The 17,373-nt window shown below is 41.3% G+C and overlaps 2 protein-coding genes across 29 annotated transcripts in view; one reads left to right on the forward strand and one right to left on the reverse strand.

Moving 5' to 3' along the window:
- Window positions 1–1,027: 1,027 nt before the first annotated feature.
- HARBI1 (harbinger transposase derived 1) lies at window positions 1,028–12,109 on the reverse strand. Of its 4 annotated transcripts, none has more exons than XM_072790740.1 (3): window positions 11,992–12,109; window positions 10,157–10,975; window positions 1,028–2,753 (listed from the first exon to the last, which is right to left on the reverse strand). In XM_072790740.1, exons 2-3 carry the CDS (start codon window positions 10,824–10,826, stop codon window positions 2,374–2,376), a joined length of 1,050 nt encoding a protein of 349 aa, XP_072646841.1. In that variant the 5' UTR covers window positions 10,827–10,975; window positions 11,992–12,109; the 3' UTR covers window positions 1,028–2,373. The 4 variants fall into 4 exon arrangements, with proteins under 4 accessions (XP_072646841.1, XP_072646843.1, XP_072646844.1 ...); XM_072790742.1 differs by having other exon boundaries at window positions 12,034–12,107; XM_072790743.1 differs by having other exon boundaries at window positions 11,099–12,021.
- Window positions 12,110–12,420: 311 nt separating this feature from the next.
- ATG13 (autophagy related 13) overlaps window positions 12,421–17,373 on the forward strand; it is a 52,387-nt gene continuing 47,434 nt past the window's right edge. For 13 of the 25 annotated variants that reach the window (XM_072790721.1, XM_072790719.1, XM_072790725.1 and 10 more), the window contains exons 1-2: window positions 12,426–12,761; window positions 13,199–13,249. The gene's annotated coding sequence lies outside the window, so the exon portion shown is untranslated. Of the gene's footprint in view, window positions 12,762–13,198; window positions 13,250–17,373 lie in introns of all 25 variants that reach the window. The other 12 variants (XM_072790713.1, XM_072790714.1, XM_072790722.1 and 9 more) reach the window with 10 other exon arrangements.

The following is a 17,373-nucleotide window of genomic DNA, read 5'->3' on the forward strand; positions in this document are numbered from 1 at the left end:
AGTTTGAAATTAGTAAACCAGTGATGACCCAATATTGTGGTTTTCTCTTTATATATCCTGGGACTTTGCTGTCTTGAAACATCTAAGGGCAAATCTGGAAAACTCCTATGCTGACCAGATGGCATTATCTATGGGAAGATGAAGCTTACATAATCCTTGACTCTTTCCCAAAACTGTACCAGGAAGATACCTAAAATCCACAATAAAGACCTCAAGAGAAGACTTCGCAGGCACCTATAAAAAAGCTCCTAGGAACAAATTTTGGCAATTTGGAAGTACAGACCCTGATCCTACCCCAAGATCATTTTGGTGAAACTGTAACTAAGAAATGAAAAAATCCTGGTCTGTGAAAATTCAGGGTGAAAGGAGATTAAAGAGATAGATTTCAACAGTTACTCTGTGGAATTATTAGGAAATAAAATGCTCCCAGGAAAAAACACTGTCAGCCAGTATTCAGTCAGTTCAGCACTTAGAAATTATCTTTGGTGTGCAAGTAATAGACTTGAAATTGCTTTTGAAATCTCTCCAAGACTGTCCCTCCCACTCAGGCTTTATGTTACCATCTAGTGAGTTAAGTTGTGAAAAACCCCAATTTTCCTTAAATGCAGTTTTTTAAAGCTAAAATGCCAGGTATTTTCAAGGCTCACACTCTACCTTGCCACTTAGGATACACGGATGGCAGTCACCCTTTCCTCATGCAATATGCACAATAGAACCAAAACCTTGTAGGGAAAATTATCCATCTCAGGAAACCTGGAAAGACCATGAGAGTTAAAATAGTGCATCATGAGGGAGACAAAGCAAGCTTGGTCACAGGTTAGATTTTACAAAGGAAAAGTATGTAACAGGGCACCTCTGTTGTACAATGAGTAGAATTAATGTTTGCAGGCACCTCTTTGTTGTCCATTCTCATCTCCATGATATCATTGTACATATTAAGCTCAACCTCCTGCCAAATGGACCCAATCTTCATGGAGTAGAATGATGATGGGAAATAGCATTTGGAGTAGAAATAAACAACAGATAATAATCCATAATTGTTTTTAATCGTGGCGATGAGTCACCCTCAATTTATTTCCAAATTTCTTCTGTCATCAGCTGTTCATTTCTTTACTTTGAAAATCATCAGATTAACACTGCCAAAAGCAGGTAGGAAATGATCCAAGAGGACAATTCTGAGGTATCACATGGTAAGTTGATGAGAAACTGAGAACAAGACAATCCTCAAGAAAATCTCTTTTTTGTCCCAGCAAAGGCACCAAAGTGTGAACCTAATTCACACTTTCATTATTCCAATCAGGCTATTTTTATATCAGTACAATTTTAGAATAAGACTTGGTGGGAGATTATTTATTGCCTGGGAAATTCTGTCCATCACTTTGCACACAAGATATCCAACTAGGTCTAACACCAAAATTCATTTCACATCAAGAAATTTTCTTACCTTTTTTTTTTTTAACTACTTTCACAATGCCTTTATTCCTTAAATCTTCCTTCTATACAAGGAATTTCAAAGCATAATAGCCAAAAAGACATTCTAAAATCATGAGCGTAAGAAATGTGATCTATTTAGATGTGAGCTATCAAAACCTGGGTAAAATCTCCTCTGTCCATCAATCTATCAGGGTCTTTAGATATGTCAAGTATAATCTTGCTATTTTATCTATATTTGACTTGTCTTCTTTAAGCTGATTGGGTTCTTAGCCTCTAACTTCTACTCTGGGTTGTAAAGAGGAGATTGTGGAGTCCAGATGTTCTCCTTAGAAACCAGGTCCAAGTCACAGTCCAACTACTGCAGAAAGACTAAAGATGGAAGCTTCAGGCCATCCCTAACATCTTAAAAACACAAAGCTGCAAACTCAGATTAGTAGCCACTTAACTTATGTCAGACCATTCCCTACCTTACATGTGTTCTTTACACTTGCCTCAGATTATGCCTATATAGGCAGCAAAGTAGAAAAGCTAAAATCCCACCCAATAATTCAGGACAAATGCTGTTTTCATTTGAAAACTCTAGAAAATTAAACAAGCAAAAAACATTCTGGCTGAATGTCGTTTTTCCCTTTGTTCTGATTTTGTAGGCACAATCATACATGTCTGCTACTAGGGAGTTTTCAAGTCAGTGGTGCTCAACCTGGAGTTCTGTGGAACTTTTGCAGGGAACTATCGTTTTGGTTTGGGTTTAGCTAATGTATTTGAAAATTAATCAAGATATTCTAGCATAGCCACAACCCTTCTAAAACACACATATTAAATGTCAATTTGTGACAAGTGTCCACATAGTCATGCTAGATGATGGAACTCTCTAGAGGATGGTCAGAGAGAAGGTATGTCACAACTCCTTCTGGAAAGTTCCTCCCCACACCTTTCACATTAGCTAAAATGAGTGAGCATCAGCTCCTGACGGATTCGGTCAGCCTCTAGGTCCAAAGACTCCATGTGCTCAAACTCTTCTTCAGGGGGCTGTTCCATGGGTCCTGTCATTGGAGAGGACCAAACATCCATCCCATGCTCCAGGGAGATGTTGTGGAGGACACAACAAGCCAAGATAATGTGGCTAGACTTCTCTGGTGAGTATTGCAGTGCTCCCTTAGATCCATCCAGGCAGCGGAATCGGGAGCAGAGAGTTCGGAAAGTCTTCTCAATCACACTGTGAGTTGCAGAATGGGCCATATTATAACGATATTCGGCTGGAGTTTCAGGAATGTGAAGGGGGGTCATGAGCCAAGTACGCAGAAAGAAGGAACTGTCACCTGTGGGGAAGGTCCAAAGAAATCATAAATTATTCTAATTGGAATAAAAACAGAAAGAAAAATCCAGGAACACATAGAGAATGGATAAGAAAATGCAACAGACTCTGGAGCCACTGTGCCCCAGAAAAACCAAAAGGGAAATGTTGTGGTAAAAAGAAGGCATGCCAGGATCATAAGCAGGAAGAGATGGGTCTTGGCTACAAATATCCTTGTTAAAACCAACAGAGAAAAAGGGTGATAGCTTATAAAAAATAAAAAAAAGAGGGAGGCAAAAGCATAAGACTCTTAACTATAAAGAACAATCTGAAGGTTGCTGAAAGGGAGGTGGGCGAAGGAGGAGCTAAATGGGTGACAGGGATTAAGGAGGGCACTTGTGATGAGCACTGGGTGTTGTATGTAAGCAATGAATCACTAAATTCGGTTCCTGAAACCAATATTACACTATATGTTAACTCACTAGAATTTAAATAAGAACTTTGAAATAAAAAATAAAATGAGTAGGCATAATCACGATAACTTGTGAAATAATTCAGATTCTCAAAATATAGGCAAAATTTTAAAAATGTGCATATACATTTTTGAACATTTTCCAATTAAAAACAAACAAAGAAAAAACAGCCAAGTCTGAAAAAACTGTGGGAAGGAGATAAAGGCACTAAAGGAAATAAAATTTCTATATTTTCCAAACTCAGAGATATTGTTCTTTAATGAAAGGTTAGTAAAAAACTATCATACAGCAAGCCAATCTTCAAACTCTCCAAAGAGAAAAAGTGCAAGAGAGAAAAAAGATAATTCCGTCAGGAGAGCTCAAAACATTTGGGAGGAAAATTTCTAACTTTACCATTAAAGTGTCAGGTCTGAAAACACTACCTAGGGATTTCAGAGTATTTCACGGACAACAATCATTCATTCTCCCAGTCCTAAGAACAATAAGATAAAAGTCCCAGCACCTGTGGTGGAGATCAGAACTCGGGTGTTCCTAGATAATACATTCACTGGAACCTGCCTTTGTAACATAGGAACTAGTAGAATTTCACATTAACAAGAATATAAATATGACACAAATAGTAATAGTGATAAGGAAACCAAAATTAAAATAATATACATGAGGCATTTTCCTAAGGTGACTTCCTTATCAAATGATTTCAGGCAGTGCTCAGAACAAAATAAAATACAAGGCTGGGATGCAATGTCCTGTTACAACAGCACAATGTTTCTATAACGCTTAATTGTCCTGACTCACTACAGCTGGCAGATGAAATGTCTCATGCAGAGGCACAACCCCCTAGAAATCTGAAACAAATAGGCTCTAGGAGTACCAACTTGCACAATAATGTGTTTCTGATCCACTATCAGTTTTGGTAAATAATTATGGACTGTTCAGAGAGTCTAGGCACTGTTCCAAAAACATACAGGACTCCTCTCTTTCAGGAGCTTACATTTTTAAGAACTGGATTAAATTTTTTTTAAAGTTTTTTTTAATGTTTTTACTTATACATAATACATAACACATAATATTGTATTAATTGTAGGTGCTGGATTAGCTTTAATTATCTAAGAAATGTCATAATGGGGGGACGCCTGGGTGGTTCTGCGGTTTAGCGCCTGCCTTCCGCCCAGGGTGTGATATTGGAGTCCTGGGATCCAGTCCCATATCAGGCTCCCTGCATGGAACCTGCTTGTCTCTCTGCTTGTATCTCTGACCCCCTCTCTCTCTGTGTCTCTCATGAATAAATAAAATCTTAAATAATAATAATAATAATAAAGTCTTAAAAAAAAAAAAAAAAAAAGAAATGTCATAATGGGGCACCTGGCTGGCTCAGTGGTTGAGCGTCTGCCTTCAGCTCAGTTTGTGATCCCAGGGTCCTGGGATCAGATGCTGCATCAGGGTCCCCGCAGGGAGCCAGCTTCTCCCTCTGCCTATGTCTCTGCTTCTCTATGTGTCTCTCATGAATAAATAAAATCTTTAAAAGAGTGTCATAATATTTTCAAATTTTACATTTACTTGGCTTTTCCCTCCCAAAGTACAAAGTATTTTATTTTAGTTGAACTCACATCTACTAAGTACTGAACTTAAGAAACTGATCCTTTAAATAATAATGAAAATACTATCAGTGACTTATTGAACACCAACTATGTAGCAGGCACTGTGCTAGGCACTTTAAAAATATTATCTCTTATTATCCAATCCCAGCTCTGCCTGGTAAGATATTATTAAACTGATTTTATGAATGAGAAGATCAAAATATCCGTCAGCGATCCTGTGATATGCCAGGCAAAGGAAGAGGGAGCTAGTCACAAAATGCTAACGTCAGACTCAGTCATGAAAACAATGGGATAATGCCAGAGAATAAGATAAACATTTATGATGAATGCCAAAGCACAGAGATACTAAATGGTATTTGTTAAACATTTCTCTAAGAAACAGTGTGAGCCTTCCTTAAATGGGGAGACATAAAGGATAAACTAGTTAATGTAGACTTTTTATAAAATGCCCCATGGTCATTAACTGGTTATAATCCAAGCACCACTGGAAAACAGACACTCAGGAGGGGATTAGGATCAGAATTGCTAACCAGATTACAATTGCTTACATGATCAGTCAGCCACAAGACATTCTGGCAGATCTTACCCAAAGCTGCTTAACCAGACTAGGCCAGGAGCTGAGGAAATAAGAACTCAGGTGGAATCCTTTGTAGGACCAGGTACATTTAGAGAAGAGGAATAAGGTAATGCAATTTTGAAGGGACAGATGAGAACGAGGATATGAAGGGGCGACATTCATGGTAAAAATATACTACAAAACCACAGATGTTCGCATTTACCCCTCTTTTGATGGAAACACTATTCTAATTTTTTTGTTTGTCATTTCTCTGCATTTGTTTATATTGTATCTAAGCAATATAATGTTGTTCTTGGTTTTAAATTTTACAAAAGTGATTTCATACTAAAAACAAAACAATAGCGCAGCCCGGGTGGCTCAGCGGTTTAGTACCACCTTTAGCCCAGGGCATGATCCTGGAGACGCGGGATTGAGTCCCACGTCAGGCTCCCTGCATGGAGCCTGCTTCTCCCTCTGCCTGTGTCTCTGCCTCTCTGCCTCTCTCTCTGTGTTTGTCTCTCATGAATAAATAAATAAAATAATAAAAATAAAAATAAAATAAATTTTAAAAAATAAAGTATTTTTTAAAAATTAAAAAAAATAAAAAGAAAACAATAACAAAAACAAAGAGGAATCACAGTCCATTCTACATTTGGCAAATTTAGAACTATTCCACAGATCTGATGCTGTTAAGATATGATCAGCCATCTCATCTTTTTTAACATCTTGTCATCCTCATAATCCTGCCATCTTTCCCCATTATCCAACACATTTTTTAGATACCAGTGTCTTCCAAAGTTATCTATTTGTACAAATCATTTGAGCACCTGCTAAAAATGGATATCCATTCTTTCCTTGATGATTCTATTCCCATAGTTTGAAGTGGGGCCCAGTGATGTATATTTTTAATAAATTCCCCAGATGACTCTCTCGATCTGGAAAATTTGTGAAACACTATACTAGTTCAGAGGTCTTCAAACTAGTTTTCCTGTTAGAGCTCATGGAGGTTTTGCAAGGGTATGTGCTAGAGAACTGCTAGTAGTACTAAGGGAATCAATTTCCACATGGGTATATTTTTCCCATCCCTAGTACCTAGTATGTAGCCTGGTACCAAAAGTGGCCTTAATAAACATTTGTTAAATGTTGTTACCACATCCATCTCTCCCACTTTCAACTCTCTGAAAAGAGGAGAATCAGAAAAGTACATAAAAATTTGTCAGAGTTGGGGCGCCTGGCTGGCTCACTCAGTAGGGCATGCGACTCTTAATATCAGGGTCTTAAATTCAAGCCCCACATTGAGTGTAGAGCCTACATTTAAAAAAAAAAAAATGTCAGTTTTTCCTTATTTTTTTTTAAAGATTTATTTATTTATTTATTTATTTGAGACAGAGAAAGAGAGGCAGAGACACAGGCAAAAGGAGAAGCAGGCTCCATGCAGGGAGCCCGAAGTGGGACTCCATCCTGGGTCTCCAAGATCACGCCCTGGACTGAAGGTGGCGCTAAACCGCTGAGCCACCAGGGCTGCCCAAGTTTTCCCTTATTTCCAACTACATCCTGTCAATACCATAAAACAATAAAGTCATGTTTCCAACCGAATCTGGGGTCCCAAGGTGTGAGGAAAAGAGAAAAAAAGTAATTCCTACATGACCCTGAAATCCTTAATGAAGGGACTATTTGCCAAATAGAGTTAATTCCTCATGTGACCTAGTTTTAAAAGTTAACCACAAGTGGCTTAGATATTGTATCTTAATTTACTCCTACATAAAAATGTTAATATTTAAAAAAAAGTTAATATCAGTGTTAAACTCAATAGTTTTTATAGCAATTAAGTGAGATAATCCAATGCAAAGTGCTTACAACATTGCCTGACAAGTTCTAAGCACTCACCATGTTTTAACTGGCTTTACAATTAGGTACCAAAGTGATTTCATAAGAAATGAGCTTGGGGGTGCCTGGGTAGCTCAGTCAGTTAAGCATCTGACTCTCGGTTTTGGCTCCAGTCACAATCTCTGGGTCCTGAGATCCAGCCCCACTATAGGGCTCCACATTCAGCACAAGGCCTGCTGGAGATTCTCTCCCTCTCTCTCCTCCTGTGCCCCTCCCACCTACTTGCGCGCGCGCACACACACACACACACACTCTAAATAAATAAATAAATAAATACTTTTAAAAAATGAACTTGGAACCCAAGTACTCTCACAGCTGCAGAAGTAACTACATGAGACACTTACAAAACAGACTTTCCTTTGTTTCATGGTATAACTTGTTTGAAAATGAAATTTGAGGGGCACCTCAGTAGCTCAGCTAAGTGTCTGCCTTCAGCTCAGGTCATGATCCTGGGGCCCCGGAATCAAGCCTTGCTTATTAGCAGGGAGTCTGCTTCTCCCTTTTTTCTGACCCTCTCCCTGCTCATGCTCTCTCTCTCAAATAAATACATAAAACCTTTTATTTTTTATTTTTTTAAATTTATTTATGATAGTCATACAGAGAGAGAGGGAGAGAGAGGCAGAGACACAGGCAGAGGGAGAAGCAGGCTCCATGCACCGGGAGCCTGACGTGGGATTCGATCCCGGGTCTCCAGGATCGTGCCCTGGGCCAAAGGCCAAACCGCTGCGCCACCCAGGGATCCCTAAAACCTTTTTTAAAAAATGAAATTTGAAAGTTCAAAACAAGCACAAGGTAGGATTTTTTTTTTTTAAGATCCTGGGATCATGACCCGAGTTGAAGATAGACCCTAACTGCCTGAGCCACCAGGCACCCTGGCACAAGGTAGGATTAAGGAAAAAGTCTAGTAGGATAAAGAAAAAGGGAGCACATTGAAGACAGAATGCAGAAGCAACAACTCAAGTAAATCACTGAGTTCCAATACATTACACGGAGTAAGTATCCTGGCAGCTCTAAACCAGTGTGACAGCAGTCTCTTCCCACTTGGAACAAGGGAGAAATAAAGAATATTAAAGAAAAATAATTTCTTTTTTTAATGATTTTATTTATTTATTTATTTATTAGAGACAGAGAGAGAGACAGGCAGAGGGAGAAGCAGGCTCCATGCAGGGAGCCCGACGTGGGACTCGATCCTGGGTCTCCAGGATCATGCCCTGGGCTGAAAGTGGCACTAAACCGCTATGCCACCGGGGCTGCCCAGAAAAATAATTTCTGAGCATCTACTGCATGTTAAACACTGTTACGAATACATGCAGTGCAGAGATATGATCAGTGGTTTTGTTTTTGTTTTTACAGATTTTATTTACTTATTCATGACAGACACACAGAGAGAGAGAGGCAGAGACATAGGCAGAGAGAGAAGCAGACTCCACGCAGGGGAGCCTGATGTGGCCCGGGACTCCAGGACCATGCCCTGGGCGGAAGGCAGACGCTAAACTGCTGAGCCATCGAGGGATCCCCACGATCAGTGTTTTTTGGTTTTTTTTTTAAGATTTTATTTATTTTTGAGAGACACAGAGAGAGAGTGAGGCAGAGGGAGGGAGGGAAGGAGGGAGGGAGAGGGAGACGGAGAGGGAGAAGCAGGCTCCATGCAGGGAGCCCGAGGTGGGACTCAATCCCGAGTCTCCAGGAGAACGCCCCGGGCTGAAGGCGGCGCTAAACCGCTGAGCCAACCGGGCTGCCCATGATTAGTGGTTTTAAAAGAGAGGTCTTCCAATCATTTTCATCTCACATAATATGTCGTCGTGTATTTGTCCTGTTGCTTATATAAGAGTAGTGCTTTAACACAAACAAATAAACAGAATAAGCTGCCAAGCTCAAGGGTATTATCAGTGTTACCCAAATATTCTTCCCAGCTGTGCAGTAACCTCAGTTTGCACTGCTCATTTTTGAATGGGTTCTTGTCCTACTTGAATCACTAAGTCAGGCTTCCCAATGGCATTTGCGGAGGGGGGCACAGAGAGAGGGAAAAGCAGACTTCCCATGGAGCGCAGAGTCCCTCGCAAGGCTCCATACCAGGATCCCGGGATCATGACCTTAGCCCAAGGCAACCTTAACTGACTAGGCCATGCAGGCACCCGTATCATTTTCATATAGATATCACAGTGACAATAACCAAGAACAAAAATCTGTACAACACTTTATAGTGAATTCTCATATATACTACCTAATCCTAACAATAGGTATTACTACTATTGGCATTATTTTTTTAAACATTATATACATGATAAAAAAAATTAAGGCTCACTTGTATAGATGTATTATATTTAACCATATCCATACAGATTGAGAATTTCAGTTGTAGGGGCATCCCTGGGTGGCTCAGCAGTTTAGCACCTGCCTTTGGCCCAGGGTGCGATCCTGGAGTCCCGGGATCGAATCCCGCGTCGGGCTCCCGGCATGGACCTGCTTCTCCCTCCTCCTGTGTCTCTGCCTCTCTCTCTTTCTTTCTTTCTCTCTCTCATAAATAAATAAATCTTTAAAAAAAAAAAAGAATTTCAGCTGTATTCAAGGGGAACATTTTTGTAGGACTGTTGTTGCTTTGTTTCCAACTACAAAACACTGCTGGCAGTGTAATTTTATTTCACACCACCAATGTTCATATTTATGAACATATGCCTCAAGATAAATTCTTAGAAGTGAGACTCTGGGTTAAGTACTATGTTTTTAAGCTTAAATAAATGTCTTTTAAGTGTCAATTTTTTTTTAAAGGATGGCTTAGAGTTATTACCTGATGTCTCATTAAAAAAAGATAACAGGACTGAGACTCAGGTCTATAGATTCTCAAATTTCATTCTGCTCTGCTACATCATTTTTCTATGGCTACAAAATGAAGCATGTGCGCCTGCAAACTTACCGAGCAGCCAGCTATCTTTGTGCATTCCAGCTTCAAAATGACTATTGAGGGAAGACTGCTGTAGCACAGCATAGTCCTGTAGGCTGCCTGGCCAGTTGGTCTCCACAGTCATTAGTGCCCCTCTGATGTCACACACCATCAGGCAGTTCAAAGAATGCAGACCTTTGCGATTCACATAGGAGAGGTCTTCAGCATTTGGTGCCTTGATTGCCACATGGATACAGTCAACCACCCCTATTACCCCTGGCATCCCTGCCAAGCCATAGAATTCATCCTTTAGAGCCTGCATGGAGGCTTCATCAGCTGGAAAGCGAATGAACTGTGTGGCTCTTTCCACAAGTGCTTCGGTGACATTGGCAACACATCGACTCATAGATGCCTGACTGATTCCAATAGCATCTCCCATCCGAGTCTGGAAGGAACCTGAAGTATAGAAGCCCAGTGCTGCAAGGATCTGTGTCTCTGGGCTAATAGCTCTGGATCTCTGAGTAGGTCTAGAAAGACTTGCCCCCAAGAGCTCCACCAAGTAATAAATGAACTGTCGAGGAAACCCATACATGGACATCAAGTATTCATCAGTCACGTCATCCAGCTTAAAGCGGTCCAGTGTGCGGTGACCTCGGCCATACAGCAAGAGATCACAGTCAAGCACTGTTATTGGTATAGCCATGGTACACAGAAATGTGATCTCTCCTTCCCTCTGCTACTTTTCCTGAATTCCTCCCAGTGAAGATGTTGGTTCAAGAAGGTATTTAAGGAAGTGTCAGAATTCAGCAGCTACCCATCAGTTAAATGGCTCTGGCATTTATACTCTTCTCTCTGTAAAGGTTAAAAAAAAAAAAAAAAAGCATTAGAAACCGACCAAAGACTTTAAAGTGATTCAAAGGCTACAACAGCTCCTTTTCTCGAACTTTCATTCTGTCCAAGCAAAAGGTGCTATACCTGTAACTTTGGGTTTTTCTCCACTAACTCATAGCTGTACAATAGGCTTGCTTTGGTTTGAAAGATAATGGGAGTTGTTTTGTATTGTAGCAGAGCAGCTCCCTGGACACAGGAGTAGGAAGGAAGGAAGGAAGGAAGGAAGGAAGGAAGGAAGCAAGGAAGGAAGGGAGGGAGGGAGGGAGGAAGGAAGGAAAGGAGGGAGGGAGGATGGGAGATGATTTTGGTGGCTCACTTAATCCTTGGGATTTGAACTGGAAAGAGAAAAGGATTAATGGAGGAGGGGCACCTGGCTGGCTCAGTCCCTAGAGGGAGGGTCTCTTGATCTCTGGGTTTTAAGTTCCAGCCTTATGCTGGATGTAGAGATTACTTAAAAATAAAATCCTTGGGGCAGCCTGGGTGGCTCAGCGGTTTAGCGCCCGCCTTCCGCCCAGGGCGTGATCCTGGAGACCCAGAATCGAGTCCCACGTCGTGCTCCCTGCATGGAGCCTGCTTCTCCTTCTGCCTGTGTCTGTCTCTGCCTCTCTCTCTCTCTCACGAATAAATAAAATCCTTTACAAAAAAGATTAATGGAGGCGATAGCATAATTACCCAAAAGGAAAAAGAGGTCTGCTCCTAACTACACAGGCCAAGAACTGGCTGACTTAAGTCTTAACTACTCCGGGCAGGGATTAGTCACGGCGCATTACTCAAGCCCTCTGGCTCCACCTGGTAAGTACGAGAGGAACGTGAGGGGCGCTAAAACCAGTCTAGCAAGAGAGGTGGGGGCAAAAAACTGCCCACGGTCCAGCCCGGCGGACTCAGATCGTGTGCTCTAACGACAGGCTCTTAAAAAGTGCCTTAGAAATGATACTTATGCGCCGGCCACTCAAAGTCAGCCAAGGCCCGTCACCCACCTCTCCGCGGCTGCCGGGTTACCAGCAGCACTCCCCACCCACCCAGTGGGTCCGGCCCTCCAGTGGAACCCGCCGCCGCGCACTAGCCGCCACGGCGCTCACCATAGGTACCGCCCCCTTGCGTCAGCATCCTCCCCACGCCGCGTCCTCACTGCCGCTGCCGCGGCGACGTGCGGTTCGGCGGCGCACATTCCACACTCGGCCCAAACATTCTCACTCTTTCAAAGAACCTCCGTCTTTGCGACTTTCTTTCCTTCTGAGACACTTGGAAAAATTGGTGAGAAAGATTTACATGGAAAGGAAATCAACTTTTATGGGAATAAAGAGGAAAGAGATGAAACAGGGCGTCCACGCTGTAGCGAAAGTGCGGATGAGGTTTGGCAGCTGTATTTCCTCCTAGCCATCTTCCTACCCCCCCCCCCCCCCCCCCCCCCGCCTTCATCCGAGCGGATGAAAACAAACACTAACGATGGCGGTGCCGGGAGGCCACCGGCTGCTGGGCTTAAGGCAGGAGTGATCGCTTGAGCTGTGAGGGCACTCTTGAAGAGCGCCGGTCAATGTGAGTGCGACAACTCGCGCAGTCCTAGGAGTGAAACACCCGGGCCCACGAGCCACGAGCCTCCTGAAGCGTGAGGTATCTATCTGCGACCCCTGCTGTCACTGCAGCTCCGGAGCGCAGAGCCCTCAGCCAGGAGGCGCAGCTGGCCGGCCCCAGGCCTCGGCCTCCGTAATGAGAGCCCCGAGCCACTCTCTATGTCGCAGCTTCGCAGGTACTAACTTTAGTGGGGATACCCCCAGGTCACTCAGCGCCCCCGGGTGGGAGGCTATGGATCTGCGGCCTATCGGGTACCTCCTTGTGAGAACGAAGCTGAATAGCTGCAGTACAGTCCCCAGAGCTTTGGGAAGTCGGGCTGGTGTAGGCCCCATTGGCTCTCTGGCTCCTAGTGTTTACAGAAATCCCCAAAGCTTTCACCTACTTTCTCAGTTTTTTGGGTTATCATGTAAGTCTTTTTGGAGGTAATTTGTGAGACCGTAGGTCCGGTGTTGGTATCAATATGAGTGAAGTAGGTTTTCATTCAGTCAAGATTTGTTGGCGGGGGAGGGGAGCTTGCTGACTGCGAAATATGCACTCCGCGTGTAGGTGAGGGTAGCTGTTGACTAGTGAAAAAAAGGGACCCAAAGTTCACCACTATCTTCTTACCGGCAGTGGAACGACCTGTGGAAAGCTGCGATCCATTCTCATTTAATAAATCTCTGGGTAAGTGGCTAAGCACCATTTTGGGTTCATTATTAACTCACCTCCGTTTTCACTTTCCAAGTCAGTTCTCAGTTTGCCTTGTCAATCGATCGAAGCATTTCGCTTTCAGTATTTTCTCTTAGAGAGCTGGATCATTATACTTAATTTAAAACTCGTCTTCTAAGATGGTAGAATTTATTACACACTTAGAGTGAGACGTATCCAATAATAAGAAACAACAGACCTTTCCTTTACACTAATTTCTAGGTTTTCATGTGTTAGTCCTTTTCTGTGCTGCTGTGGTGGCTCCAACTAAATTACACTTTTTTGTTTTGTTTTCAACTCCATTTTTCAGCTAAGCAGACGTAAATGCTTGTGAAATGGAATCCTGAGTTAATATTTTTAATGCACAGTGGATGATCAATAAGTGCTGAAGCAAGTGTCAAATATACTGATCTGTATAATAAGATAAGTGTACTTAATTTATGCACTTTTCAAATTGTACCCCTTTGGGTATAAAGTTAAGAATATGGCAACTTTTGAGATTCACATTTCATAAAAATTGCAAACCATTGGGCTTTCCATTACTGTACTTAAACTTAACAGTTCTTATTGTGTATTTGTATTTTAGGAGTGGTTATTAAAATTGAGTTTAAAAAGTTGAATCTAGGGATCCCTGGATGGCTCAGCAGTTTAGCACCTCCCTTCGACCCAGGGCGTGATCCTGGAGACCCAGGATCAGGTCCCGCATCAGGCTCCCTGCATGGAGCCTGCTTCTCCCTCTGCCTGTGTCTCTGCCTCTCTCTCTGTGCCTCTCATGAATAAATAAATATTTTTAAGAAGATAAAAATAAAAAGTTGAATCTGGGGCAACTGGATGGCTCAATCAATTAAGCATCTACCTGTGGCTCAGGTCATGATCCTGCGGTTCTGGGATGGAACCTCGAGTCAGGCTCCGTGGTCAGTGGGAAGTCTGCTTCTCTCTCTCCCTCTTCCCTTTGTGCTCTCTCTCTCTCAAATAAATAAATAAAATCTTGAATAAAATAATTGGAAAAACTGCAGATCTTGAGCTACTAAACACTCCTTATATTGTTTTATTTAAGGATTAAGAATCAGCTGGACACAGTGAAGTCCTACCATATATGCACAATGGAATTATACTGTATGAATGTGGAGGCAAGAGATTTTTATTATCCTGCCCCCATCCACCCTGAATTAGCTGTATTAGCTTATGCTCAGAGCAGGGTGCCCATAGCCTAAATGCAAAAAGAAGACATTAACCTTTGAATTTTCAGACACCCAAGTCCTACCCAAAAATATCCAAAGATAATTTTGCCTACTGAGAAAAAGTACCCACTGTAGAAATTATTGTACCCACTTGATAAGGTGCATTCCCATACTCTGCATTATATTTTGCTTAAATGGGAGTGGAAAGTGTTTTGGAATCTTTATCTGTAGAGAAGTTATTAACCTTAGTAATACCTGAAAACCGCTGAAACTTCATTTTTAAAGATTTGTTTATTTATTTTAGAGAGAGAGTGCTGAGCATGGGTTGATTGGGGGCTTGATCTCATGAACCTGAGACCAGACCTGAGCCAAAACCAAGAGCTGGGCGCTTAACCGACTGCACTACCCAGGTGCCCCTGAAACTTCATTTAAAATTCTTTTTTCCTTTTTTTTTAATCTTTTTTATTTTTTTTAAAGATTTATTTATTTATTTATTTATGATAGAGAGAGAGAGAGAGAGAGAGGCAGAGACACAGGAGGAGGGAGAAGCAGGCTCCATTCAGGGAGCCTGACGTGGGACTCGATCCCGGGACTCCAGGATCGCGCCCTGGGCCAAGGGCAGGCGCCAAACCGCTGAGCCACCCAGGGATCCCCTCCTTTTTTTTTTCTTTTTTTTTTTTTTAAAGATTTTATTTACTTACTTATGAGAGACACAGAGGCAGAGACACAGAGGGAGAAGCAAGCTTCCATACAGGGAGCCCGACGTGGGACTCAATCCTGGGTCTCCAGGATCACACCCTAGGCTGAAGGCAGCACTAAGCCTCTGAGCCACCTGGACTGCCTGAATAATTCCATTCTTAACACTGGGTTAGAGTGCTGTTTAGATTAGAGGATGAGCACACCTAAATTCCTCATTATGACTCTATTATTCAACTTTGTTTTCATTTTTATTTTTTAATGCAAAAAAGGCATAGAGGCTCATTAAGAAATGCAGGCTATTTACCTCATACTGCCTAAGACTTTTGGCGTGTTATGTTCACTTGAGAGTCTTCAAATACTATAGTTAATTTTTTTTCACTAAAAGTTAACTATTGAACAAAGGTTACCTAGATTTTGTATGCGGATAATTTAGAAGTAATTTCCAGTTTGGGATGTTCAGCTGAGTAAGGCACCATTTTTTCATTAATGGGTTTAATATAGGAGAGGGCTCATGGGCTGCTGGTCCTTACTTCCTCTCAGTCAAATTGTGGAAACCAATAAAAACTGTAAGTAGTCCCTGATAGGATAAGGGCAGTACAGCCAGGAAGAATGCAAAGGAGGCTATCTAGGCCTCTCTGCCCAAGGACTGTCAACAAACTTTTCTTATAGTTTGGTTTTAAATCTTAAAAGGATTTAAAATCCTTACAGGAATGTAAAATTAGTTTTAGGGGCACCTGAGTGGCTTAGTGGTTGAGCACTGGCCTTTGGCTCAGGTCGTGATCTCGGATTCCTGGGATTGAGTCCCATGTCAGGCTCCCTGCAGGGAGCCTGCTTCTTCCTCTGCCTATGTCTCTGCCTCTCTATGTATCTCTCATGAATAAATAAAATCTTCAAAAAAAATTAGTTTTCGATGTTTTAAGTAGGTTTCTTAAAGGGATTTACAGTTAATTTAAAATAGTTGTTTAAAAAAAAAGTTTTTAACTATAAACGGTGGGTCAGTTTATTAGAGAAATCCTCTCAGTGCCAGTGTAGGTGGCACAGGAAATTTGTTTTGTCCTCGTGGTTTCCCCCATATGTCCTTGGTTACAAGAGAAGGGCACACCACTACTTAGGAAAACAACTCCATTAACATGCAGAGTTGACTGCCAGCCAGTACAGTAGTATCTTCTTAGTAAAATAAAGGTAACTAAAGAATTTATAGCAGTGCTAACTGAATAGTGTTATTTTGGAAAATGCTGCTTTCACTTTTGACTTTTGATTCATACAAATGTGAAAGAGACGCAGTTAAAAATCCTCTCATATTCTCTCCAGTCGTAAGGCTTGTTTGTTCCCCACCCTCTCCAATTCTTTCTATATTGCCCACAACTATTAGGTCATTAGGAGAGATTATACTGCGAAATACTGAGATTGGGATGTCCTGCTTTAAATATAAGTTTAAGGATGTTTTTACCCCAAATCTATTTCAGTTGGAATTTTCAAGAAACCAGATATTTGGCCTTATTTATTCTTTGAAATAAGTAGTTAATAAGAATGGCTTTATCTTTATTCCCACCTGCCATTTTTTTTCGGTTTATTTGATTTCTGGTTTCTTAAATTGAATACTTATTTAAGTCTTTTAAAGTAATTTAAGGCTATACATTTTCTTCTGAATTCTTTTACTGTATCTCTTTTTTATTGTCAGATAGTCTCCATTTTGTTAATTTCTAGATAATTGTAACTTTGGTTTTTATTTCAGTGTTTATTATAAGAAGCTTCTTAATTTATACATGGTTAACTTTTTGTTGTATATTTCTAGTTTATTGGATTATGGGCAAAGGCATCTTGGAAAAAATTTTTTTAATTTTAATTTTAATTTTTTTTAAAGATTTTATTTATTTATTCATGAGACACACACAGAGAGAGAAGCAGAGACACAGGTAGAGGGAGAAGCAGGCTCCACGCAGGGAGCCCGACATGGAACTCGATCTCGGGACCCCAGGATCACGCCCTGGGCTGAAGGCAGGCACAAACTGCTGAGCCACCCAGGAATCCCCGGAAAATTTTTTTTAACGGTCAAGAGCATGATTAATTAATTACATTTCCTGAACCTGAGAGAAGAATATGAAAGGTCAAGTTAGATAACAAGATAATTATTGAGGGTCTCATGTAGCAAGTACTCATTATCTCATTCAATTCTCACCACAACCCAATGAGCTAGGTATTTATTTATTTATTTATTTT

The sequence above is a fragment of the Canis lupus genome, chromosome 21 (genome assembly GCF_048164855.1).
Source record: "Canis lupus baileyi chromosome 21, mCanLup2.hap1, whole genome shotgun sequence".
NCBI classification, from domain to species: domain Eukaryota; kingdom Metazoa; phylum Chordata; class Mammalia; order Carnivora; family Canidae; genus Canis; species Canis lupus.